This window comes from Somniosus microcephalus, chromosome 3, assembly GCF_052327205.1.
Source record: "Somniosus microcephalus isolate GS21.2 chromosome 3, FLI_Smic_1.0, whole genome shotgun sequence".
Classification (NCBI taxonomy): Eukaryota; Metazoa; Chordata; class Chondrichthyes; order Squaliformes; family Somniosidae; genus Somniosus; species Somniosus microcephalus.
The window spans coordinates 79510286-79537245 of NC_140989.1; the positions used below are offsets into that span (position 1 = coordinate 79510286).

At 44.2% G+C, this 26960-nt stretch overlaps 1 protein-coding gene across 2 annotated transcripts in view; it reads left to right on the top strand.

The window, feature by feature from the left end:
* Positions 1 to 238: 238 nt before the first annotated feature.
* The window catches only part of pacc1 (proton activated chloride channel 1), a 42155-nt gene continuing 15433 nt past the window's right edge, over positions 239 to 26960 (top strand). The window contains exons 1-3 of one of the 2 annotated variants that reach the window (XM_085981263.1): positions 239 to 578; positions 14622 to 14718; positions 19213 to 19419. In XM_085981263.1, coding sequence (XP_085837389.1) covers positions 531 to 578; positions 14622 to 14718; positions 19213 to 19419 — 352 coding nt within the window. In that variant the 5' untranslated portion in view covers positions 239 to 530. The remainder of the gene's footprint in view (positions 579 to 14621; positions 14719 to 19212; positions 19420 to 26960) is intronic. The other variant, XM_085981264.1, reaches the window with a different exon arrangement.

The window sequence follows — 26960 nt, forward strand, 5'->3', positions numbered from 1 at the left end:
GTCACCTCTCAGCCTTCTCTTTTTCAGAGTAAAAAGCCCCAGCCTGTTCAGTTTATTTATACAACAGTCAAGAATATTTGGGGGGGGCTTTTTGGTTAAAGAAAATGTAATGATATTAAATACCTACCTTATATTGATGCACATCATTAAGGAGGAATGTCTATGTTAATTATCCCGTGCGTGCAAGAGAAAACACGAGTGGTTAAAGAGGGAGGTTACCATACACTTCAAAGTACATTTGAGCATAGATTGGTTAGAATTGATCGCCCATTGAGTGCTGTGGGGCTCCCCGGGGAATCTGCGGCGCTGGGGAGTGATCAAGCGTGCATTGACAGATGAGCGGTGGCTGAGAGCAGTGATCCGAGCTCCGCCCCGGGCGCTTCACCTTTCGCTTCGGGTTAACTCCTACCTCATCGCTTGTTATTCGGCATTTCATTCGTCGCCGGCAGTTCTGTAGGATGTTGGTATCCACCCGTCTCCCCCTGGGTATGAGACTGGGCTGCTCCGACTGTCGGCTGTAAGCGCCCCCCATGGCTTCGGCGATGATAAGGAGGGAGATCGCCTGCTCTTACCGAGAGGTAAAGGCTTGACCGGGGCGGGCGGACAGCGATCCCCGCACAGGCTGTTTACCGAAACCAGCCTTTGCGGGTGGAAGCTTCGGGCTTTCATTCAGCTTAAATTAGTTTCTTGAAGTTTTTTTTTTGAGGGGGGGAGGATCTTAAATCAGTTTGAAACAACAGTTTGTAAGACTACCCGTTTTATTTACTGTGTGCATGGCATATTTTCTCTATTAGTAATACAGTTTAAAAAAAAAACTTTTGTTTTTTTTTGGTACATTTTCATGTAATCTTTATCTTTAAATGGGGAGAAACGGCTGGTTCCGCCGCCGCACTGTAGAAGGTGTAATCCTGGAAACTTGCTGCGCTGCCGAGCGCTCCGCCCATGTGGCCGCAGTGACGGCCCGCAGCACCGGCCACTAAGGGATCCCGGAGCAGGGTCCAAAGATGGGACCGTGTGAAAGATCGGCTGTAACTTCCAGCAACAGCCGCTTCACATCGTCTTTAAGTTGCACAAGGCCAAGTACACTTCTCAGCCTGGTCAAAACAGTGTACTCTTCTGATTGGACCAAAAACAAATTGTCTGTAAATTAATCAAATTTTAAATGAACCTTAACAAATCAAATTAAAATTGTGTTATCCGAATTGATGACGCACTCCAGTCCCCGCGGTGCCCACCGGTCGCGGAAGGTCAAAAACAGTGTAGCGCCAGTGCATTAAAATAAGGACATTAAAAAAGGGATGGGGCATATCAGGTGGTCACCATCTGTCAAGAGAAAAGGTAAATTCACCACCTGTGGGTTGTTTCACCTTCTGTGGGTTGTTCCTCCATCTCCTTACCACTATTTGGTGGCCTATAGTATACACCCAGCAGTGTAATAGCTTCTCTCTCTTGTCCCTTAATTCTAACCAAATAGATTCTGTCATTGAACCCTTGAGTACATGATCCCTTTCTAGTGCTGTAATAGTATCTTTGATCTGATGTAAGCCCCCAAAGTGTGGACTAAGTGATATACAAAGTCAACAACACTGGCTTGTTGTAAGAAAGACAGACCCAATAATTGAAGTAAAAACGGTTTATTCAGGCCTGGGGAGCTGTGGCTCTTGTGTCCCAACACAAGGCTCCGACTCCACCGAATCTCTTGAGGTTCACAGTTATACAAAAATTAAGGCCCTGCCCTAGAGGCGGGGATAAGCTTATTAGCATATACAGAGTTATAGTTAAATTGTAATTATAAAACCATGACATTCCATTCTTCCAGTCGCTTACAAATCTCTCATTTCGTTACAAATCTCACATTTCGTTATCAGTTGGTCCCGTTACTTTCTCATGACCCTGGGCCTCAACTTTATTACTTTACAATCGTCCATTTGCTGTTGTCAGATGGCTTGGTCTTTTTAAGTATCTCTCTAAGATAGTAGATCTTTCCAAAGCAGGCAATCCGCAGACTTTCTGTCTCTCTCGAGTTATTTCTACAGAGCAAAAACACTTTAGTTAGTTTAAAGAATAGAACCCTGTTGAGCTTCACACTAACAGACCCTTAAGTGCATAGGTGTCGACTCGCGTGGCCGAACCCATATATATCTCCCTCTTTTTCTAAGGGGTTGTTTTGACAGTTTTAATCTCTCAGCAGTTAACCCTTAGTCCTGTTTAAACCTTATCTGGGTTTATACAATTTTTACAGACTTCTATTGTTCAACTCAGAGCACGAATTAACCTATTCCCTCCATTTTGTATATTGGTGTTACAGATGAATCCTGGTTTGTTTTACCTTATTAAATCCAATTTTTAATATCTTACTTCAGATCAATGTGGTCCCCACTCCCTGCTTTTTTTCTCTTCCCTGAATACATTGTAGCCAGGAATATTAAGTGCCAATTCCTGCCCTTGTTTGAGCCAGGCCTTTGTTATTGCCATTATATCATATAATCCCACATGGCTACTTGTGCCTACAGTTCATCAACTTTATTTTTTCTTCTTCTTTGTTCCTGGGATGTGGGTGTTGCTAGCAAGGCCAGCATTTATTGCCCATACCTAGTTGCCCTTGAGAAGGTGGTGGTGAGCTGCCTTCTTGAACTGCTGCAGTCCGTGTGGTGAAGGCACTTCTATAGTGCTGTTAGGGAGGGAGTTCCAGGATTTTGACCCAGTAACGCTGAAGGAACAGCAATATATTTCCAAGTCAGGATGGTGTGACTTGGAGGGGAACTTGGATGTTCCCATGCAGCTACTGCCCTTGTCCTTCTAGGTGGTAGAGGTCGTGGGTTTGGGAGGTGCTGTTGAAGAAGCCTTGACAAGTTGCTGCAGTGCATCTTGTAGATGGTACACTGCAGCCACAGTACGCCAGTGGTGGAGGGAGTGAATGTTTAAGGTGGTGGATGGGTTGTCAATCAAGCGGGCTGCTTTGTCCTGGATGGTGTTGAGCTTTTTCAGTGTTGTTGGAGCTGTACTCATCCAGGCAAGTGGAGTTGATGGCCAGATTGGATTTGTCCTGCTTTTTGTGGACAGGACCTACCTGGCCAGTTTCCACATTGTCGGTTAGATGCCAGTGTTGTAGCTGTACTGGAACAGCTTGGCAAGAGGCGTGGCTAGTTCTGGAGCACAAGTCATCAGCACGACAGCTGGGATATTGTTGGGGCCTACAGCCTTTGCTCTATCCAGTGCGCTCAGCCGTTTCTTTATCATGTGGAGTGAATCGAATTGGCTGAAGACTGGCTTCTGTGATGGTGGGGACCTCGGGAGGAGGCTATTGTGGAGTATTTTAAACCAACACTCTACACAAGGTTTTAGATCGATAGTCAAGTTGTCTTTATTGCACCGGTGGGGAAACAGTCATAGCCAGACTTTTCCAAATTGGTACAGCAAACACTACATTTTTATACATTACAACACATGTCAAAATTCATTCCTGCCACCTGATTGGACCTTGGCCCGCATGCATCTTCACTGGTTGGTTGCCTATGCCGTGTTACATTAAAGTACCGCCTTTATTATCTGAAAAGTATATGTCAAGCTGTTGTTGCACCTATGACCTCTGTTTATGCCAAATGGGGGTCTCATCAACATTGTACTTCTGGTTCATTGTCCTCTTTTCCTGCCCCTCTCTGCTGCTCTTACTTCCAACTCATTGTTTTCCTGCCAGAACAGAACTTACATCCTCTTAGGCCTCATATGGTTCCATGTCCGGCAATGTTATCTCCACTGCCAATTCAGCAACTTAGAAAAATATGGCCTTTATTACACCATTCAGTGAAACTGCCAGCGATGTCAGTTTAACTCTCTTCCCCACTGCAATCCCCCCTTTGGTACTTGGCCCTTGCCCAAGTTAAACCACATGTATAAGCATCGCTGTGCCTCCTGCCCCATGTGGTGGTCAGGCGCTGGTTCGGGAAGCCCTGCATACCCATCATGTTTAGAGCCAACTTGTGTTTTCCAACTGTTTCCGACTCGGTTTAGCTCTTTGGTCTGTTTCTTTTTACAAGCGGTGCATGCTGCTATTCCCCATCCTATAGCCATGACTAACTGTACTATCACTAATATATGAGAAATGATGCGGATCCATGGGTGTACGTTGACATTAATTCCCCAATCCCACAGCTTCTCATACCACGGGACTTCCTGTAGCTCTACCTCTATGTCCCTTTCTAATTCCCCAAGATTCCTTTGCAACACTGTATTGTTTCACCATCTTACTTAAATCCTCTTTCATTTCTTGCAGGGGTTTTGGGGCCCCTACCGGATCTTCATAATTAAGCAACTCGTCCTTTAGCCTATCTGGCACATTTAGTTTTATCTCCTCCCTTGAATGTACATACACCAATCTGGTGTGTCCAATTGTCACAGGGATCTTTGGCGTAAAGCAGAAGTTAGGCATTGTGATTGCACATACAAGGTTACTATATTGGTACTCAGTCTCTGTGGTGGCTATACAATACTCCCCTTCGCCTCTATATCCCGAGCAGGTGTGATGGTGATCAACATGTGATAATTCCAACACACACCCCTCTGTCTTATTATAGCCGTACTCATCCTTGGGGCCTTCTCCTACTGGATGTGGGCATATCATAAGCGTGCCTTTCCCGTGGCATCCGTTTAGGGAGACTCCTCTCATAGTACCATTCTTCCTGATGGCATAGGTATAGTACCATTCTTCCTGATGGCATAGGTATAGTATCGGAGGTATGTCTCACCCCTCACTATGCCTATGTTTGTTACCTGGTACTGTGGGTATGGAGTCATGTCTAGTCCTACCACTGGTATCAGGAGCACCATGCCTATCATTGCTGTCACTTCTGCTTTACATTTTTGTATCACTGGATATACTCTGGTCATCCCTTTTTGAGGGTACAAGCACTCGAGGGCCTGGATTGTGGCTCAGGCCATAGAGCTGTGTGCTGTTAATCCAGTCTGGTACCTCACCTCACTGTATCTGTGCCAGATTATGTTTCAACTGTCCAGTGATCCATTGGCCATAGGCATGACACAAGCCTCTCCCTACCCTGTCTTTTGCCTGTTCCTCATCTCTATAGTTTAGTTTGTTGATAACGCTAGCATGGTCCTCTAACCTTGATTCCCTTGAGTAATTTCCTTATCATATGTCCTCCCAACTCTGACCCTTGTTGAACCAAACCAGTTTCCTTCTCTAAAATCTGTTGTATTACCTTTTTTGTAGTCGTTTCACACTACTTTGGACTCCTTGTATATCTAGGGCATTAATGAATGATGTCCCTGTGTTTACTCCCGTGAGTATATCGGTTCCTAAGCTCCTCTCAATCCTTTGGTGGAATGCAGCATGTCCCCCAAAACTAGTAGCCCCTGTCGCATCAGTAGCTTGGTTAATTACATCCTTTATCATATATGCATACAATTCTCTAGTTTTAGTAAACCTTTCACAATATCCTGGCCATTGTAACATGGTTAAGTTCATTTAGTACCGGTCTCGCACATTATCATATAATTGTTCTCCCTCGGTAAATAATACTAAGTCCATTCATGGGTCCAGGTTTTATATCTGGACAGTGTGGCATCCTTTGTTCGCTTGTCTCTTCTTTCTGTGTATTGGGAGCCGTGGATGAGACTCCAAATGTGATTGTTCCATTAAAACATGGTGCTTCTTCATCATGTACTTGTCGTGTAATGTGGGATGTCCCTTCGCTTATTTCGTGACCCAGCAGTAATCCCATCTTCATGGTGAAGTTTCCCTGTAAATTAAGCAGAAGCCTGGTCGTCACTAGAGGTTAGTTTATCTCCGGTGTTTATTCCATTGTTCCTGTGGGATTTAAGATCAGATGGGTTATTGCTTTATCGTTTTAATTGAGTCCAATATTTCCATCTACCCTTTCCCCTCATATCTATACATGCGCATGTATCGCTGGTCATGATAACCTCAAATGGTCCAGTCCGTCTAGGTGAGAATCCCGATCTCTGGCAATATTTTAACAAATACCTGCTCGCCCACCTTGGGTAGGGGCTCTGAGGCCCCCTGCTTTTGTGTATTTTTATCTCATGTCTTGTTGTTCTTTAACTTCTTGTTTGAGCTCTTTCAATTGATTATCCAATGTTTGTACGTATTTCCTAATTTTATCTTTTAAGGGTCCTAGTCCCTCGTTACCAGATGCTACTCCTTCCGACAGACACATTGCTCGCCCAGTCATGAGTTCATATGGTGTCAGTCCGGTCACCCTGTTTGGGGTGGCTCTCCGCCTCATCATGATACATGTGTATATATTTACTCATTTTCCTTTTGCCAATTTCAATGCTTCCGTGAGAACCACTAGTTCTGCTACCTGTGCTGAGGATCCTCCTTCAAGCCCTCCCTTTGCGACTGTTTCTCCATTCTCGGATACTACTGCCCAACCAGTGTGTGGTTCCCCATTTATGTATCAGCGAGATCCGTCGACATAAAAGGAGTTTTGGGGATTTTCAAGGGGCGATTCTGATACAGTTCCTCTGACCACTTCTTCGATTACTAACTGACACTCGTGTGCCTCACCCTCTGATAGAGTCAACCCCACAGAGGGAGTGCTATGTTCCCTTATAATCTGGGCTGATCTGTCCTTGGGTATCAATACTGCTTCCCAAGCTGCCCTCCTTCTGTCTGATACAGCCTTCATTTTGCCTGTGTTTAGCAGGTCCACCACTGTGTTGCGTGTGTAATATCTGCTGTCCTGACATAGTGACGGGCTCGCATATCCGCACCGCCCATGCAGCGCAGTCGAGGGCCGCCACGCATCTCGCCATTCCTTTAGCCACGGGGGTTTGTTGGGTGGAGTAATAGGCAATTGGCCTCATATCTCCCCCGTACTCTTGGGTGACTACAGCATTATAGAAGGTCCCGTCTATACTATAATGTATATGGAATGGTTTGACTATATTTGGCAATCCTAGTGGGGGTGCGGACGTCAGGGCTGCTTTTAATTTTGCATAAGCCTCGTCCTGCTCCGATTCCTGTTCTATCTTATCCGTGGCGGGTCTCCCCCCCCCCCCCCCCCCCCCCCTTAACTAATGTTGAATCGGCCCTGCTTTCCCTGCAAAGTCTGATATAAAATTCCTGCAGCAGTTTAAAAGTCCCAACACTTTCCTTACTCCCCGGATGGTCACTGGCTTTGGCATGTCTTTTATGGCTGCCTTTCGTTCCTCTGGGAGTGTCTTATACCCCTGACTAATTTTGTGCCCTAGATACTTTACTTTGGACAGTCCAACCTGTGCCTTTTTGGGGTTCAATTTAAAGCCAGCTTTCTTAAGTGTCTGGAGGGTGGCTAGTAATGCTCCCATGTATCCTTTGGCATCCTCTGATGCAATCATTATGTCATCGTCATATTGGAGTAGGGCGCTCTGGTACTTTGATAGGTCTAACTTGTCTAAGGCTTGACTCAGTACACGGTGGAATATATTTGGACTATTGTGGAATCCCTGTGGGATCCTGGTCCATGTATACTGTCTATCCCCGACAGTAGAGGCGAATTTCCCTTGTGATTCTTCTGCCAATGGTATGGACCAGAACCCGTTCGCTATATCCAAGACTAAATAGCTTAAAGTCTGGTTTCACACTATTAAATATTTTATTCAATGCAGTCTACATGAATTTACACCAACCAGAATTTCACCGTGGCCACAATAAAAGTCTGGTTTTAATAGGTTAATTAACCTCGTAACTCTAATCCAAACCAGATCAATTTTTTTTAACTAACCAGTATCACTTTGAAAAAGAAAGAAACCATAGCTTCACTTTCTTCCAGGCACATTGGCAACTGTGACTTCAAGGCTGAAGCTTCTCTTTTGTAAAACAATTAACAAACTTAAAACAACACGCACTTGTCCATCATTCAAGACAAGTCTTCAAAGGGTTAAACAGCTTTTAGCTCTCTGTACAAAAGAGTGGGTGAAGCTAAAACAACACAGCAGACATTTACTTTCAAAGACAGAATACTTCCACACTTTTAACACACTTTCTCACAAACTGAGATTCCAGCATTCTTTTTAAGATTCCTTTCATTCAGCAAATTCTGTATTTTACTTGTTTTGGACAGAAACTGATAGCATCTGTGTTGATAAAACTTTAATTTTTCCTTTATTCCCTTTCTTAAATTACTGGTACTCGGGTACAATTTTGGCACCTGTTTTTGGTCCAAATTAGAGTACATCTACTCAACTCATAATATGCGCGAGCCACTAAAATGATGGCCTTTTCTTCCTTGAATTTTGTTTCTTTGGCCCACCATTCTCTTTGTTTTGCCGATGGGTTGTTCGGTTGCCAATCGTTTTAACCATTGTCAATTAATCTTTTATTTTTGTTCGCTAAATAGCGTGTCAGAGACCCCACCGGTCCCCACTCGAGTTTTTCACTTCCCATGGTTAATTGTTGTCAGCGGTACGTCCCTTACTTTACTCTCGCAGAGTGAGACGATACTTGTAACCCCAGTTGTCAGCGGTACGTCCCTTACTTTACTCTCGCAGAGTGAGACGATACTTGTAACCCCAGTTGTCAGCGGTACATCCCTTACTTTACTCTCGCAGAGTGAGACGGTACTTGCAACAATTTGTTCTGGCGAATTGTTGTCCGATGTATGCTTAGCACTACTTGCAACTCATTGTCAGAGGTATGCTTAAACTTTCTGCATTACTTGCAACTCGAATTGTCAGAGGTATGCTTTAGACTTTTTCTCAAGTTAACGCACTACTTGCAACTCATACCATGCCTGTACTTCTGCGCATTTCATCCTAACCCCAAGACCGCTTGACTTATCAATTCAAACCTTTTAGTTCTTTGATTCCAAAGGGGGCGGTGGACAGGAGATGGTGTTGCCTTGTCCTAATTGTATGTGTTATTTAAAAGTACTCACGTTTTTGGCTCCGCTTCACTCGCCCGTGCCTCCCGTCCGTGTGGCTCCTGTTCGTGACTCCAATTGTTGTGGAGTATTTTAAACCAACACTCGACACAAGGTTTTAGATCGATAGTCAAGTTGTCTTTATTGCACCAGTGGGGAAACAGTCTGCTCTGTCTTAGCCAGACTTTTCCAAATTGGTACAGCAAACACTACATTTTTATACATTACAACACACATGTCAAAATTCATTCCTGCCACCTGATTGGACCTTGGCCCGCATGCATCTTCACTGGTTGGTTGCCTATGCCATGTTACATTAAAGTACCACCTTTATTATCTGAAAAGTATATGTCAAGCTGTTTGCACCTATGACCTCTGTTTATGCCAAATGGGATCTCATCAATGTTGTACTTCTGACTCATTGTCCTCCTTTCCTGCCTCTCTAGGCCTCTCTTACTTCCAACTGATTGTTTTACTTTCCTGCCAGAACAGAACTTGCATCCTCTTAGGCCTCTTATGGTTCCATGTCCGGCTATGTTATCTCCACTGCCAATTCAGCAACTTGGAAAAAGATGGTCTTTATTACACCATTCAGTGAAACTGCTAGTGATGTCAGTTTAACTCTTTCCCCACTGCAAGGCTGAGATTGATCATCCACTCTGCACTTCTGGGTGAAGATGGTTGCAAACGCTTGAGCCTTGTCTTTTGCACTTGAATGCTGGGCTCCGCCATCATTGCTGATGGGGATGTTCATGGAGCCTCCTCCTCCTGTCAGTTGTTTAATGGTCCACCGCCATTCACGACTGGATGTGGCAGGACTGCAGAGCTTTGATCTGATCTGTTGGTTGTGGGATCGCTTAGCTCTGTCTATAGCATGCTGCTTGCATTGTTTAGTATGCATGTAGTTTTGTGTTGCAGCTTCCCCAAGTTGGCACCTCATTTTTAGGTATGCCTGATGCTGCGCCTGGCATGCTCTTCTATACTCATTGAACCAGGGTTGGTCACCTAGGATTGATGTTAATGGTAGAGTGAGGGATATGCCAGGCCATGCGGTTACAGTTTGTGGTGGAATGCAATTCTGCTGCTGCTGATGGCCCACAGCACTTCATGGATGCCCAGTTTTGAGCTGCTAGATCTGTTCTAAATCTATCCCATTTAGCACGGTGGTAGTGCCACACAACACGATGGAGGGTGTCCTCTGTGTGAAGACGGGACTTCGTCTCCACAAGGACTGTGCAGTGGTCACTGCTACCAATACTGTCATGGACAGATGCATCTGTGACAGGTAGATTGGCGAGGACAAGGTCAAGTAGGTTTTTCCCTTCGTGTTGGTTCTCATCACCTGCCGCAGCCCAGATTGGCAGGTAAGTCCTTCAGGACTCGGCCAGTAGTGGTGCTACTGAGCTACTCTTGGTGATGGGCATTGAAGTCCCCCCACCCAGTGTACATTCTGTGCCCTTGCTACCCTCAGTGCTTCTTCCAAGTGGTGTTCAACATGGAGGAATACTGATTCATCAGCTGAGGGAGGGTGGTAGGTGGTAATCAGCAGGAGGTTTCCTTGCCCATGTTTGACTTGATGCCATGAGACTTCATGGGCTCTGGAATCAATGTTGAGGACTCCCAGGGCCACTCCCTCCCGACTGTGCACCATTGTGCCGCCACCTCTAATGGGTTTGTCCTTCCGGTGCGACAGGGCATACCCAGGGATGGTGATGTCTGGGACATTGGTTGTAAGGTATGATTTGGTAATTATGACAATGTCAGGCTGTTGCTTGACTAGTCTGTGGGACAGCTCTCCCAATTTTGACACAAGTCCCCAGATGTTAATGAGGAGGACTTGCAGGGTTGACTGGGCTGGGTGTGCCGTTGTCGTGTCCGAAGCCGGTGCTGAGGTCGATGCCAGGTGGTCCGTCCGGTTTCATTCTTATTATTGTTCCTTGTAGTGGTTTGTTACAACCTGAATGGCTTGCTAGGCCATTTCAGAGGGCAGTTAAGAGTCAACCACATTGCTGTGGGTCTGGAGTCACATATAGGACAGACCAGGTAAGGACAGCAGATTTCCTTCCCTAAAGGACATTAGTGAACCAGATGGGATTTTACGCCAATCCGATAGTTTCATGGTCACCATTACTGATGCTAGCTTTTTATTCCAGATTTTTTTTTTAATGTAATTAAATTAATTTAAATTCCACAGCTGCCGTGGTGAGATTTGAACTCGTGTCTCCAGATTATTAGCCTCTGGATTACTAGTCCAATAAGATAACCAGTATGCTACCATTCCCTTATTTACCATGCTCCAGGCATATATGCACACACTTAAACCCATCTTGGTCTGCCCACTGTCTGAACTCCCCTATTTCTGAATTACTCTTTATTCTAATGCTGTTTGTCTCTCCCAGTCCTTTGTCTGCCTTGTATCTCCTCTAATGCTTCATCCTGTTGCCCCTCCCCCTGCCAAATTAGTGTTAACCTTCCTGCGATGACATTGGGTGCTGCCCTGTTGAGGTGCAACCCATCCATCTTGTACAGGTCCTTCCTGCCCCAGAACTGGCTCCTATGCCCCAGGAATCTGAAGACCACCCTCCTGCATTAACCTGCCTTATTTTAGTGCTCCTATACTCACTAACTTGTGGGACTGGGAATAATCCAGAGATTACTCCTTTTGAGGTCCTGCTCCTGTAACTTCCTCCCTAACTCCTGAAACTATGTCTGTAGGACCGCAACCCCTTTCGTACCTATGTCATTGGTTCCAACATGGACCACGACTTCTGACTGTTCCCTTTCCCCCTGCAAAATGTTCTGCACCCGTTCAGGAAGACAAAGAATTATCATGGAGAAATATAGTGACCATGAGACTATTTTTAACCTACATATTTGAATGCCCTTTCATATAATTCTCAATCATAATGTAAATATATGGTATGACTACCACAATGGACACTTATCCCCATCTGGCTTCCTTTCCATTAAACACGCTCTCCCCCACCACCACCACCACCACCTCCCAAAAAACACAATAATTTGAACCATTCTGAGATAACTGGGAAATCAGTACACAGAAATATGTCAATTGGATTCAAGTCAGACTCAAGGTGGTTATTTTTGATATTTATGGACTGTGTCCTGATGGATGACTTGGAGGTTGAGAGTTATGGTCACTTGCACTCAAAGCAAGTGATTTGTTAACACCTTACAACAAATTCTGTTCCAGTTTAGGGTGTTTCTAATGCTGAAAATCCTTTTTAGTATTCACACATGAATTTTCTATTTCCAAGCACTTTACCTGAAGTGACTCTTTAGACCATGAGAAATACTTGGTTTCTTATTTTATAACACAAAAAGTAAATATAGGAGCATAGTTATTTTATGCCATCTGCATGCTGAAGCCTCAGCTCAGTGCTTGAATCTAGCATCAAACACAACTTATATTTATTACTTTCTCAGTTTGTTCACCTGAATCAATGAATATTTAAATTGGTTGCCGTGTTCCCTACATTACAGCAGTGAACATTTGCTGTGAAGTGCTTTGGAACATACTAAGAGTATGAAAAGCACTATCAATGCAAGTAACTCTATATAAGTTAATTGTTTTCCTTTACCATTCCATTGTATAAGTGGGCCCTTAAACTAAAATTGATTCTTCTGTCAAGCTATGTATGAAATCATCTCTATGTATAAAGTCTTACATTTAGCATACACCAAAGTGTCAAAAGTAGATTCAAAGAAATAAATGTGTCATATCATCAATATTTATGATTTGGAGCTGGAAGTTTATTACAAGTAACTGCAGAACTTCCTTCACTTTCACTGATTTGACCTCAGGATTTTCAGCAGTTAAACTTTTTTGCCTTAAAGGGGCAGGGCAGCCTAAGGACAGTCTGCCTCAGAGCAGGTTGCTTATCCATGTCCATCTAGGAGAATAGTATGTGGCACCAAGGAACCTAAAAAAAAAAAAAAAAGTTTGTTGGAGATTGGATCACCCCTTCTGAGGCATGGGTGTCCAATCCCTTCCAATATCCAAGGGACTTGCAGATTTAGAGTTGCATGTGCTGTTACCCAGAGGGACTGTGGAGCAATCATTGGAGTCGTGCGAGGGGGTGAAGAAAAATAGATGAATCTAAAATATCCCATTTGGATAGTCTGCTACAATTGTCATTTTGCTTCCAGCACCCCTGCTTCCTCCCCCACCTAGTTGCATGCCTCTGTTTTGGGCACCATCTCTGGCCAAGAGGTGGACACCTGTTCATTAGTGCCAACTGTACACTCCAAGGCTAGGAGGTGCTGACACTGGCCTAAGTGAATTGTCCTGGAGTTTTTTTCCTTTCCTGGCCTTGCCAATGAAGAAATGCTTGGCCTCTGCTTGACATTCTGTCCAGCAGCATGTTTGAACTAAGGAGGGTACAGTGGTGAACTGAAGTTTGACCATTTTGTGGCAGGGACTTCAATGTACCACATTTCCCAGAGGGGTATTACTATTTTAAAAGTAGTAATACAAAATATAATAGAAAAAATATTTAGATTTATAGGCATTAAGTTGAACCACAGGCCAAAAGTAAACACTCACTTTTTAAGGATGTTCACAGTTAAATTATTCCAATTACTCAGCAGCTGAAAAGGTCAAATTAGACTCTAATGCAATTAGTCTTCATCTTTTTCATCTTAGTCAGAGAGCAAGGATGGAGTCCGAGGTGAGTGCTACTGGGTTACGGATTTCAAATTTGTTTAATTCAGTTTGAATTTGCATTAAAGGCCTGGGGAGGTGTTATTCTGAACCCGGACCAGTACTGTTTTGGGATTAGGCTGATTAAAAGTGGGAAAATCCAATCAGAATTAGTTGATGTCCTTGTAATTTTTTTTTATACACAGAACTGTCTGGAGATTCCAGACATGAATGTTTGAACACTCACTGCTGTAATAGCTTATGGCTGTCGTTTGGTAATTTTGTGTTGAGAATAGAGTCCTGGCAAAGGTGGAGTATCACAGATGTTGCTCATAACCTATTGGCACAGCTATTCTAGAAGTATTTTCAGGTTGTGACTCTTACTGTAAATATGAAGGTGATGGGTGTGATTTACCAACTAAATGTTGCCCGCCCACAATCCACAACCACTGTTCTATACATGCACATTTAAAAATGAAAATAAGCATATCAAGATGTGTATATTGGAAGGTGGCAGGGCAAGTTGATAAGGCAGTTAAGAAAGTGTATGGGATACTTAGCTTTGTAAATGGGGCATTGAATACAAAAACAAGAAAGTCATGCTAAACCTTACAAATCACTAGTTAGGCCTCCGCTGGAGTATTGCTGGAAATACACAGCAGGCCTGTCAGCATCTGAAAAGACAGGATGTAGACTGTCAGAATTGGGTTCTGCCCCCTTTTCTGTCTTCATCTCCTGCCTACTTCAAATAGACATGTATTTGCTGCTATTTCTCTTCCCACTTCTCACTGGCATGCACAATGAGCTTTGCAAAATGCTGTTGAGGATGGATTATGTCAGGCTCCCCATACCCTGAAGTGGATCTATTCTTATTCGATCCCTGTGCAGAACAATTACAGTAATTCCAAAATCCTGAACTAACTCTAGATGATTTCAACTGGTACAGACTTTGGGTCTTTGATGCTGTGCTAAAGTATCCAAATGTCTGCAGGCCTCAAGTTCTCTGATCGCTGGATATTCCAGCCTCTCATGTGATCAGTTTACTAATATAAATTATACATTTTTACTTTTCTCTGCAGTTTGCAGATGATGGAACAGAGGAAAGAACTTACAATTCTGAACTCGGGGATGAGACTGATGCAGAGCAAAAGGATATAAATGACGCAGTAATACGAGGTATAAACAAGCATTGAGAAAGACACTCTCCTCAGTATTCCACCTCTCCCTGCAGGAAAACAGCTGGTCTGGGTCTCAATATACTTTTCCATAGTTGTGCAGTCAGGAATGCGGTAACTTTTAAACTGCTTTTGTATTTGTTTCAATTTGGAGTCCAGAAAAATATCCTCCTTGAACCAGCTCCTAGCAATTACGCAGCTAAAGCTGGTTCCCTTATCCTGAGAGTCCAGGGTCTACGAGTCTGCCACTGGGATACAGCAGCTGGATTTAGTTGTGCAAATGTTGAGAGCCAATTTGCAGCAGCTGGTGTCTGGAATCCTAATTAATATAAGGCCAGTATAATCGCTGCGTTGTCTCTGGTTTTTGTTGGTTAACGGAAATGGTCAGCAAAATTGTTTGAGTAAACTGAGTCGTCTTGAGCCAGTTCTGAAGCTGCTTTCTGTCTCGGGTTGTTGCGGTGATGTTTCTTGGCTGTCGGTATTTTCTGGTTCCATTTTAAATCTCTGCAATGGTGGTGAGGCGGTTTGCATGTGTGAATGTTATCTGGTTTACAGTAATATTACTCAGCACCTATGTGTTTGAATGGCAGGGTTTGTTTGACTATTTGGTAATGAGCATGTTTTTTTTTTTTAAAGAAAAAATGGGCTCATGCTTCCAGTGCCATCATATCTTTATTTTGCCTTTTTTGTGTCCTTCAGATAAACTTTTATATTCAGGGCACAATATCACAGTTCAGAGGAATTTGTTACCTTGTAACTTAGTGCAATGTGAAAACATTTACTTATCAAACTAAAAACAAGCCTCCAGCAGATGAAAGTGAATTTATACGCCATGAAAGGTGCTTTTAGGACAGCGCTACCATAAAATATGTGTATTGAGGGGAAAAAAAAGTAATTAATTATCTGCTTATTATCCCACCTGACCTATTCCCTTACTCTTCTGGCATTTTCTGCTATTTTGAGCATCTCACTCTTTATCACCCTCCCTGCCTCCTCTTCAAAGTCTTTATTGGCCCGGATTTTGCGGTCAGCGGTGACCTCGAAGAAAGCTGCCCACAAAGATTTAGCAGGCTCTGTGGTGTCGATTTCCCCTATTAAGATGTCAATTTCATTCAGGTGCCATCTATAGGGGATCTCTGGCATCCAGGAACAGTGAAGTCATCAAGCAGGCTGAGCAGCCAATTGGATTGCAGAATTCTCAGACAGCAAACCAGGATGTAAAAAGCACTGATTATCATTCACTTTTAATCATTTTACAGAGTGCGAAATAAAGATTGGGACATACACCTGGGATTAAGGTAGCAGCTTGAAAAATCATAAACTTCAACAACAAAAAAATCTCTGGAATGTAAGGATTGATACGTTTTCAGGGCCAGAGAGGTTGTTCAGCAATAATTATGACTTAGTACACCGTTAAAATCTTATTTACTCCTCATTCAACAATGTTTTCAGTGGATTTTACAGCGAGAATAGTGCGTTTATTTAAAAAAAAAAAAAAAAAAATTGAACTTCATGTCAATACACTGATTCAGTGCTGATTGCATCTGTGAAGACTGCAACAGCACGCCCTGTAGAGGAGCAGGATATCACTGGATTTTCCTGTTTAACTGTGCAGATGCCAGAAGTTGCTGTCCGTTTTACACAGTAATGACGGCGAGCGCTGACAGTTTTACCTTCATAACAATTGCAAATTCCAGGCCATTGTCTATTGCTCTCCCAAGTCTCCATATAACTTCCTGCACTAAACCTCGTCCCTCCTTTCCTCAATTAACCTCTGCATTGAATAACTCCTGATCCTCGATGAGCTAAATCTCCCTTTTTTTCCTCCCACCCCCTTCTGATTTCACTGTACTCCTATCATCAACCAACCTCATCCTGCCATTCCTCAACCTCACTGCCTCTGAGGTTTCAATCACTGATAAGGCCAACGTCACTCAACACCCACATCTCCCTGGCTGACTCCAGCCCTACTAACCTCTCCCTCTGTCCCTAGGAAAAAAGCAATCCCAAGAACCCTTTCTAACATTCTCTCTCATTCCCAACTCTTTCCCATCTAGCCCTTCACCTGCCATGACATCACTGCTGTTGATCTGCTCAGCAGTTCCCTTGGTTCTTCCTTTGATGTCCTTGTCCCCAATATTGCCACCACTCCTGCCATTCTCTTATTACCATTCCTACCACTGCACCTTTACATCTGAGAACATTAAGTCTGCATGCACCTGGTGCAGCCAGATCTGCCTAGACTACATTAAGCAATAGCATATCTCCCCCTCCATTGCTAAATACCCCAACTACTCCTCGGAGGGTAAGGGAAATCCCAGACTTCTAGATGGTAAACCCTTCCTATGCTCCCTTCATCTACACCTCTGTCAAGTGTGAGGAGCTCATAAAACTTTGTTTTTAAAGACTTCCTTACTTTCTTCCCTCTTCTCTCAGTCCTGACACCTCATTGATCTAGCTTCTCTCCCTCTTGTTTTCATTTTCCCACACTCATCAAGTTCATCTCCATGAAACCCACCTTGTGCCTTCAACCTCCTGATAAATTTCCTGACCACATAGTGACATAACTCTCTCTCCTTGGCCCAATGTTCCCTGACATCAATAACTCCCTTTCCTTAGGTTCTGTTATTCAACTTTCATAATCGCAGTCAACAGCCTCATTCTCTGCCCTTTCCAACTAAAGCCCCATTCTCTCTCTAACCTTTTTTCTCTCTAAGATTCTTTTAATGCGTCATCACTACCTAGCTCTATGCTCATTTCTCTCATCGCCACCTGTTTGAATCTCCTCAGTCTGGTTTTCTTCCACAGAACCCAAATGCATAGTAAAATATCCTTTGAGTATAATCCTAGAGGCTTCCTCTCTCTTCGTGTTCCTCAACCTTCTGCAACATTTGGTGTACTCAACCCCACTCCTCCATGCTCATCTTGAGTGCCCTGAGATTCCATCCTTAGCACCTTCTGTTCTTTGTCCACATGTTGCCTCAGCAACAGCATCTGTTGGCATGGAGTCAACTTCCATTTGTGTATTGATGACATCCAGCTCTAACTCTTCCTCACCACCTTCAACTCCACACCACTGTTGTGCTGTCTGACATAAAGATCTGGATGAACTAGAAGTTTCTCCCAATATTCTGGTTGGCTCTTGTCAAAAGCTATACACCCTTAGCCTCCAATTCTATCCCCTTAGCTGGTTGTTCGCTTCAGCTGAACCTGATCATCTGCAGTTTGTGTTCTCTTTGATCCTGAGCTGAGTTTCAAACTCCATATCCTATCCATTGCCAAGACTATTTCCCCCCATCACAACAATGCCCAGCTCTGTACTTACTTCATCCCACCAGCGCTGAAACACTCTCTCCAACACCTTTCTGACCTCAGCTGATCCAACATTCTCCACCAGTCTCCCAAACTCCCAACATACATAACCTCCAAGTCACCCAAAACTCTGCATCCTATCACACTCCACCTCCCTTTCATCCCCATCTTCACCAACCTCCATTGAGCTCCCCATCGTATTGAATTCAAAATCATTGTTCTCATTTACAAATCCCTTCACAATGTTGATGCTTGCTAACCTTTCAGTCAGCTCCATCTCTGTGCTACAGCATGCCCTCTGTTTTTCTCCTGACTGTGGCCGCCTTTGTATTCTCCCCGCCCTCCACTCCTTTTTGTGGCAGAACCTTCAACTGTATCTTGGCATAGTGGTTAGCACTGTTGCCTCACAGCGCCAGGGACCCGGGTTCGAATCCGGCCTCGGGTGACTGTCTGTGTGGAGTTTGCACATTCTCCCCGTGTTTGCGTGGGTTTCCTCCGGGTTCTCCGGTTTCCTCCCACAGTCCAAAGATGTGCGGGTTAGGTTGATTGGCTATGATAAATTGACCCTTAGTGTTAGGGGGATTAAATACGTGGGGTTACGGGGATAGGGTGGGATATGTGTTGGTGTTGGGGTTACGGGGATCGGGTGGGATATGTGTCGGTGCAGGCTCGATGGGCCGAAATGGCCTCTATCTGTACTGTGGGGTTTCTGTGAAATCCTCTCCCAAAACACCTCTGCCTTGCTTACCTCCCTTTCTTCCTACAAAAGACTCGGCAAAACCTATTGTTTCAACAATGTTTTCAGTCATTTCCTACTGCAGCTCAGCATGTGATCTTGCCTCTGGAGCACCTTGGGACATTTTACTGCATTAAAGGCCCTGTGTAAATGCAGATTGTTATTTGGCAGTTGTACCAGTTTGTGTAGAAACTATATACACAACCGCCATGTTCAGCTGAAGCAGTAGAAAGAAAAACTCGCTCCTCCATCTGTCCCTTGAATATGAAGTTCTCATCTACAGTGAGTGTATGACTTAATGTGTTCATGCATAAGAGCTGGCACTGAATCCTACAGTAACCACTGTGATGTGAATGAATTGTTACTTTGTTGTGTTAATAAAGTGCTTGCTGTACGCCATTAAATGAGGGAAGGAATTAGCAGTTAAATTACTATTTCCTGTTCTAGATGAAGTTAGCTCCACAAGTCTTTCTTCCATCTTTGGAAAAGCCTGTCTGAAGAACACTTTTGCTGTGATTCTTATCTTCATCTACCTGCTCCTGATGTCCGTGGCAGTGTTCCTGGCCTATCAGACCATCACAGACTTCAGAGAGAAGCTCAAACATCCTGTCATGTCTGTCTCCTTCCAGGAAGTTCTGAAATATGATGCTCCTGGTGAGACTACAATTTTTTTTCTTATAAAATTGCTGACATAAAGTTGTTCTTGGCTTTTCAAGAAAACTCTGGCTATTTATTGCCTGAATTACTGATGCTGGAAGCAAACTGATTAGTACACTTAATTAGGCATGTTTCAACAGGCTCACTCTATATAATTAAAGTGATTTGAATTAGGGGTGTTTCACAGATACATTTTGAGTTACTGACAACTATATACTACTTTTATTCAAAGTTAGTTTGCTGGACTGTTATTAGTATATGCCCTCTGACCTATAACCATGTCTCGGGTCTCAAATTAATGTTTTTTTTTTTTCCTAACAATATAAGTAGAGATAAAGCGATGCCTAGAGAATGTGTCGGCAGCTCAGAACTTGGGAGTGGAAAAGGGAACAGGGATGATTTCCTCTGTGCACTGCATGTAGCGAAATCATAAAGACGATCTTAAAAAAAAAAGTCAATTTTTCTGATTTTGCTTCACATAACACACGGGGAAAATCTTCCCCCCCCCCCCCCCCCCCCCCCCCCAAGCATAGTCGACAAGTTACTTGCTTTATAATTTGGGGAGTAGAAAGACATCAGTTTTCTGGGGGTATACCTTCTCCATTTTCTAACCGTTCAGGGAGATGGTCTTCATGGACCGTGCCTATTTCTAAGTAACTCCACTTTGGCTATCACCAAGCCATTGACGTCTCCCACAACTACTTGACTGAAACTTCACTAGTCAATTGTGCACAGTAGATGTCTCCTCATACATAGTCTGGGCTTACATTTCAGTGCAGTACCCATGGACTGCCGCATTATCAGAGATGCTGTCTTTCAGATGAGATATTAAACTAAGGTTCTGTTTACTTATTCAGATGTTTTGTTTTGAGGAAGAGCAGGGGATTCTCCTGATGTCCCAACAACCATTCATCTCGGTTAACACCACCAAATCAAATTAACTGGCCTGATTTTTGGGTCTTGCTTTGTGCAGTTTGGTTGCCATGCTTACCTGAATAACAGCGACTGTACTTCCAAAAAAAAATCATTGGCTGTGATGTGCTTTGTAACATCCTGAGGATGTGACAGGTGCTATTTAAATGCAAGTTCTTTATCTTTCCACAACCTCTCCCCTAACCCAGCTGAGATTACCATTGTGTGAAATATTGTATTTAATACCTTATTCTCTGACCTTACCTGTGATTGTAGGTTTCAAATAGTTACCTTTTTAATGTTTTTTTCATCTTTGGAAAATTAGTGTGTTTTTAAGATATAGCATGAATTAGATGAGTAATGCTCCTTCTGTGCTTTCCCAACATTGTACCATAAGTGCAAATCTGGCCCCTGGGCATCATGAGTAATATCCCATCGGTAATGGTAAGATTGCATTAGCATTCCAAAATTGTTAACATATGAGATGTGTCATCAGTTTTGATATCTTCATTCTGATTTAATCACAGTCGTGTCTTAATTGCAGTTATGCAGTTTCTATTCAAGCTCACCCAGCCCTGTCAAATCTTGCATATTGTCACTGTGAGAGAAAGTAACCTTTCTATGCACTATTTCATACATCAAAATAATTCAGTCTAAGGCCTAAATATTGTCTCTGCAAACTTTTACTCTATTAAGATGCTTTATTGTTGTCTATAATCTGACCCAGCCATACTGCCCATCTGTTATTTCTGTAGCGATCAGGAGGCCCATTTTTAGGTAAACAGTGTGCTTACTGACCCACTAGCATCAAGTGGTAAAGCACCTGTTGGATTCTGCTTAGTGCCTGTGATGTTTAATTCTCAAATCTGCCACAATTTCTGCTTTTAGTTTTTAAATGGTGTTCAGTCAAATTAGAAATAACCCTTAACACAGTTCAAAATGGCAGGAGTCTTGGGGGCTGTGAGGTGGAATTGCTGTTGTGCCTTTTCCTACAATAGAGTCATAGTCATAGAGTTTTACAGCACAGAAAGAGGCCCTTCGGCCCATCGTGTCTGCGCCGCCCATCCATCCCTGTCCAGTCTAATCCCATTTTCCAGCATTTGGTCCATAGCCTTGTATGCAATGGCATTCCAAGTGCTCATCCAAATGCTTCTTGAATGTTGTGAGGGTTCCTGCCTCTACCACCCTTTTGGGCATTGAGTTCCACATTCCAACCACCCTCTGGGTGAAAAAGTTCCTCCTCAAATCCCCTCTAAATCTCCTGCCCCTTACCCTGAATCTATGCCCCCTTGTTATTGACCCCCCTACTAAGGGGAAAAGTTCCTCTTTGTCTACCCTATCTATGCCCCTCATCATTTTGTATACCTCAATCAGGTCCCCCCTCAGCCTTCTTTGCTCCAAGGAAAACAACCCCAGCCTGTTTAGTCTTTCTTCATAGCTGAGGCGCTCCATCCCAGGTAACATCCTGGTGAATCTTCTCTGCACCCTCTCCAAAGCAATCACATCCTTCCTATAGTGAGGCGACCAGAACTGCACACAGTACTCCAGCTGTGGCCTCACCAGCGTTTTGTACAGCTCCATCATAACCTCCCTGCTCTTATATTCTATGCCTCGGCTAATGAAGGCAAGTATCCCATATGCCTTTTTAACCACCTTATCTACCTGTTCCGCTGCCTTCAGGGATCTATGTACATGTACACCAAGGTCCCTCTGACCCTCTGTACTTCCTAGGGTCCTACCACTCATTGTGTATTCCCTTGCCTTATTTGTCCGTCCAAAATGCATCACCTCGCACTTTTCAGGGTTAAATTCCATTTGCCATTTTTCCGCCCATCTGACCAACCCATTTATATCGTCCTGTAGCCTGAGGCTTTCCTCCTCGCAATTGACCACCCCACCAATTTTCGTGTCATCTGCGAACTTGCTGATCATACCTTTTACATTCTCATCCAAATCATTTATGTAGATCACAAACAACAAGGGACCCAGCACCGATCCCTGAGGTACCCCACTGGACACAGGCTTCCAGTCACAAAAGCAACCTTCGACCATCACCCTCTGCCTCCTGCCACTCAGCCAGTTTAGGATCCAACGCGCCAAGGCACCCTGGATCCCATGGGCTCTTACCTTCTTGACCAGTCTCCTATGCGGGACTTTGTCAAAAGCTTTACTGAAGTCCATGTAAACCACATCCACAGCATTTCCCTCATCCACCCCCCTAGTCACCCCCTCTCAAAATTCAATCAGATTTGTCAGACATGATTTACCCTTGACAAAGCCATGCTGACTATCCCTGATTAATCCTTGCCTTGCCAAGTGGAGACTAATTTTGTCCCTCAGAATTTTTTCCAATAATTTCCCTACCACAGATGTTAGGCTCACTGGCCTGTAATTCCCTGGTTTATCCCTGCTACCCTTCTTGTATAATGGTACTACATTAGCTGTTCTCCAGTCCTCTGGTACATCCCCTGTGGCCAGAGAGGTTCTGAAAATTTGTGTCAGAGCCCCTGCAATCTCCTCCTTTGCCTCCCACAGCAGCCTGGGATACATCTCGTCCGGGCCTGGGGATTTATCCACTTTTTGGCCTGCTAAAACCGCTAGCACCTCCTCCCCCTCGATGCTAATATGTTCAAGTATGTCACAGTCCCCTTGCCCGATTTCTATGTCTGCATCGTCTTTCTCCATAGTGAACACAGATGCAAAAAATTCATTTAAAACCCCGCCTACATCATCTGGCTCTACACACAGATTGCCACTTTGGTCCCTAATGGGCCCTACCCTTTCCCTGGTTATCCTCTTGCCCTTAATATACTTATAAAACATCTTAGGATTTTCCTTTATTTTGCTCGCCAGTGTTATTTCATGGCCCCTCCTCGCCCTCCTAATTTCTTTTTTAAGTATGCCCCTGCACTTTTTATACTCCTCTAGGGCTTCTTTCGTCTTTAGTCTTTTGTAACTGCCAAAAGCCCCCCTTTTATTTCTAATGCATTTTTGTATATCCCTTGTCATCCAAGGTTCCCTTTGCTTGTTGGTCCCACCCTTGACCTTTACAGGAACATGTTGGCGCTGTACTCTCTCTATTTCCCTTCTGAAAGTCTCCCACTGTTTTGATGTGGATTTTCCTATAAGTAGCTGCTCCCAGTCCACTTTGGCCAGATCCTGCCTTATCATATTAAAATCGGCCTTCCCCCAATTTAGAACCCTTATTTCCGGGCCGTCTTTGTCTTTTTCCATGACCACCTTAAATCTCACCGAATTATGGTCACTGTCGCCAAAATGCTCTCCTACTGATACTTCCACCACTTGCCCGGCTACATTCCCCAGAATTAGGTCCAGTACCGCCCCCTCTCTTGTAGGACTTTCTACATGTTGGCTCAAAAAGCTCTCCTGGATGCACTTTATGAATTCTGCACCCTCTAAGCCTTTCACACTCTGACTATCCCAATTTATATTGGGGAAGTTGAAATCCCCCACTATTATTACCCTATTATTTTCGCACTTCTCTGAGATTTGCCTACATATCTGTTCCTCTATCTCCCCCTGACTGTTTGGGGGCCTATAGTACACTCCCAGCAAAGTGCTTGCCCCCTTGTTTTTAAGTTCTACCCATATGGCCTCATTAGAGGAACCCGCTAATATATCGTCCCTCCTTACAGCAGTAATTGACTCCTTAATTAATATTGCAACACCCCCTCCCCTTTTACACCCCCCTCTGTCTCGCCTGAAGATTCTATACCCCGGAATATTGAGCTGCCAGTCCTGACCCTCCCTCAACCATGTCTCCGTGATAGCAACAATATCGTACTCCCATGTGTTCAACAACAACTTCAGTTCATCCACCTTATTTGTAAGACTCCTTGCATTAAAATATATGCCTTCCAGCCCTGTCATATTCCCTTTTGCCTTCACATATTTGCTCTGCCTTCCCAGCTGACTTGTTTTTTCCTCTGTATTTGGCTGTAAATCACCCCCTACTATAGCTCCACTCTGTACCCCATCCCCCTGCCAAATTAGTTTAAACCCCCCCCAGCAGTGCTAGCAAACCTCCCCGCAAGGATATTGGTTCCCCTCTGGTTCAGGTGTAAACCGTCCGACTTGTACAAGTCCCACCTTTCCCAGAAGCAGACCCAGTGATCCAGGAAACTAAAGCCCTCCCCCCTGCACCATCCCTTTAGCCACGCATTCATCTGTTCTATCTTCCTATTCCTATACCCACTAGCACGTGGCACGGGGAGTAATCCAGAGATTACAACCTTTGAGGTCCTGCTCTTTAATCCTTCACCTAGCTCCTTAAATTCTTGCTGCAGGACCTCATCCCTCTTTTTACCTATGTCGTTGGTACCAATGTGGACCACGACCTCTGGCTGTTCACCCTCCCCCTCCAGAATGCCCTGCAGCCGCTCAGTGATATCCTTGACCCTGGCACCAGGGAGGCAACAAACCATCCTGGATTCACGTCTACGGCCACAGAAACGCCTATCTGTTCCCCTTACTATAGAATCCCCTACCACTATTGCTCTCCCACTCTTTTTCCCCCCTTCCTGGGCAGCAGGAGCACCCCCAGTGCCAGGAAGTTGGCTGCTGCTGCCTTCCCCTGGTGAGTCATCCCCCCCAACAGTATCCAAAGCGGCATACCTGTTTGAGAGGGGAATGGTCACAGGGGTCTCCTGCACTACCTGCCTGCTTCTATTGCTCCGCCTGGTGGTCACCCATTTCCTGTCTTCCTGTGCAGCCCTTCCCTGCGGTGTGACCAACTCACTAAACGTGCTATCCACGACCCCCTCAGCATCGTGAATGCTCAACAACCCATCCACCCGCAGCTCCAGCGCCTCAATGCGGTCTGCTAGTAGCTGCAGATGGATGCATCTCTGGCACACGTGGTCATCAGGGGCACCGGGGTCCCTGAATTCCCACATAGAGCAAGAGGAGCATATCACGGGGCTGGGCTCACCTGGCATGACCTTCCCTTTACTTAATTTAAATTAATTTACTACCACCAATTAAAAATATCTCTAAGGCGCTTGTATAGTCTACCAACAGTCCCTGCTACACCAGAAAAGACCCTAGTAACTATAAACTACAGAGTTAAAGTTTAAAAAAGAGAAATACTCACCAACCAGTCACTTACCTGCTCCCTGGTGACGTCACACTCTGATTACTTTTTACCTCTCTCCTCTGCTGTTGATTTGGTGCGCCTCGCCTCGCACTGCCGCCGATTTGAATCTGCCGCCGCTTTTAACTGCCGCCGGTCACTGCCCCTTCACAGGTCCGATGCTCTGATCGGGCCTCGCCTCGCACTGCCGCCGAAGTACAATTGGGACTTTGTTTTATAAAAGTAAGTTTTTGAGTGTTTGCTTTTTTTTTTCCTCCAATAAAAGTGAAAGAATTTCAGTTATATCTACAGCTTAAATTACAAAGCCACGCAACTGCTTATTTTCTCAAAAAATGGACCTAGAATCAGGACTGTTCTTCAGTTGCCAATTTTTGGGGGAGTTTTCAACAGGCCAAACAGAGCATCACCGAATGAAACGTACCCTGGGCTGCCTGGAACCTAAATTTTTTTTGTGTAAAGTATCTGTCGTCCGGTAGTAAATTTGAAGTATTTAAATCTATTCTCAATACACCCCAACCGAGCAAAAGCTGGCCAACAGCTCCAAAAAAGTTAACATAGTCCCAAAAAACCAGCAACTCTAGAACAGCCCTGATTATTGGCCTATGGCATGTCAAAACCAGCAGTAATATACACTTTTTGTATCTTAAGTTGCAGGTATACACAACATTTCTTCAGTTGCGGGGGGGAAAAAATCATTAGTAATGAAAACCTTAAGGGGAAATCCAAGTACTTAAGGTACAAAATTAATGGTGCATTCCTACTGGGTCCCCTGGGGGGAAAATGTTTTTTATATTAAAAATTATGCTTTCTGAATAATATTGAGGATTTTTGGACTTTACAACTTTTAATCTTAAAAGAAACATGACATTTGCATTTTAAACAGATCAACCAGGACACTTGTCTGCTATCCAGCCCATAGGGAAGACTAAAGCTATTGTGTTCGGCCTCCACCATAACTTCGTACCCTTGCCACTGACTCCATCCCCTTTCCCAGCCACTGTCTCTGGTTGAACCAGACTGTTTGCAACCTGGCATCCTATTCGAACCCAAGCTGAGCTTCTGACCTCATAACTTCTCCATCAGAGACTGGCTACTTCCACCTCTGTAATATCGGCCATCTCCACCCCACCTCAGTCCATCTGCTGAAATCCTCATCCAAGCCTTTGTCACCTCCAGAGCCGACTATTCAAATGCTCTTCTGGCCGTCTCACATCTTCCACCCTTCGTAAAGTTAAGCTCGGCTCATAGAATCCAGCCAACAGAATTTTCGATCTCGCACCAAGTCCCATTCACCCATCACCCCTGTGCACCCTTGTGTTTGCTGACCTACATTCCAGTCCCCCAACACCTCCAGTTTGGCATTCTCATCATGTTTAAATCCCTCCATGCAAGTTGTAGTCAGTCATAGTCCTCCTCTTGTCGGAAGTGGTACTAAGGAGAAAGGGACTAAATCCTTATTAATTTGTTAGCAAAAGTTATCATGAGGATTGTGCCCCCAAAATGCTGTTGGCTG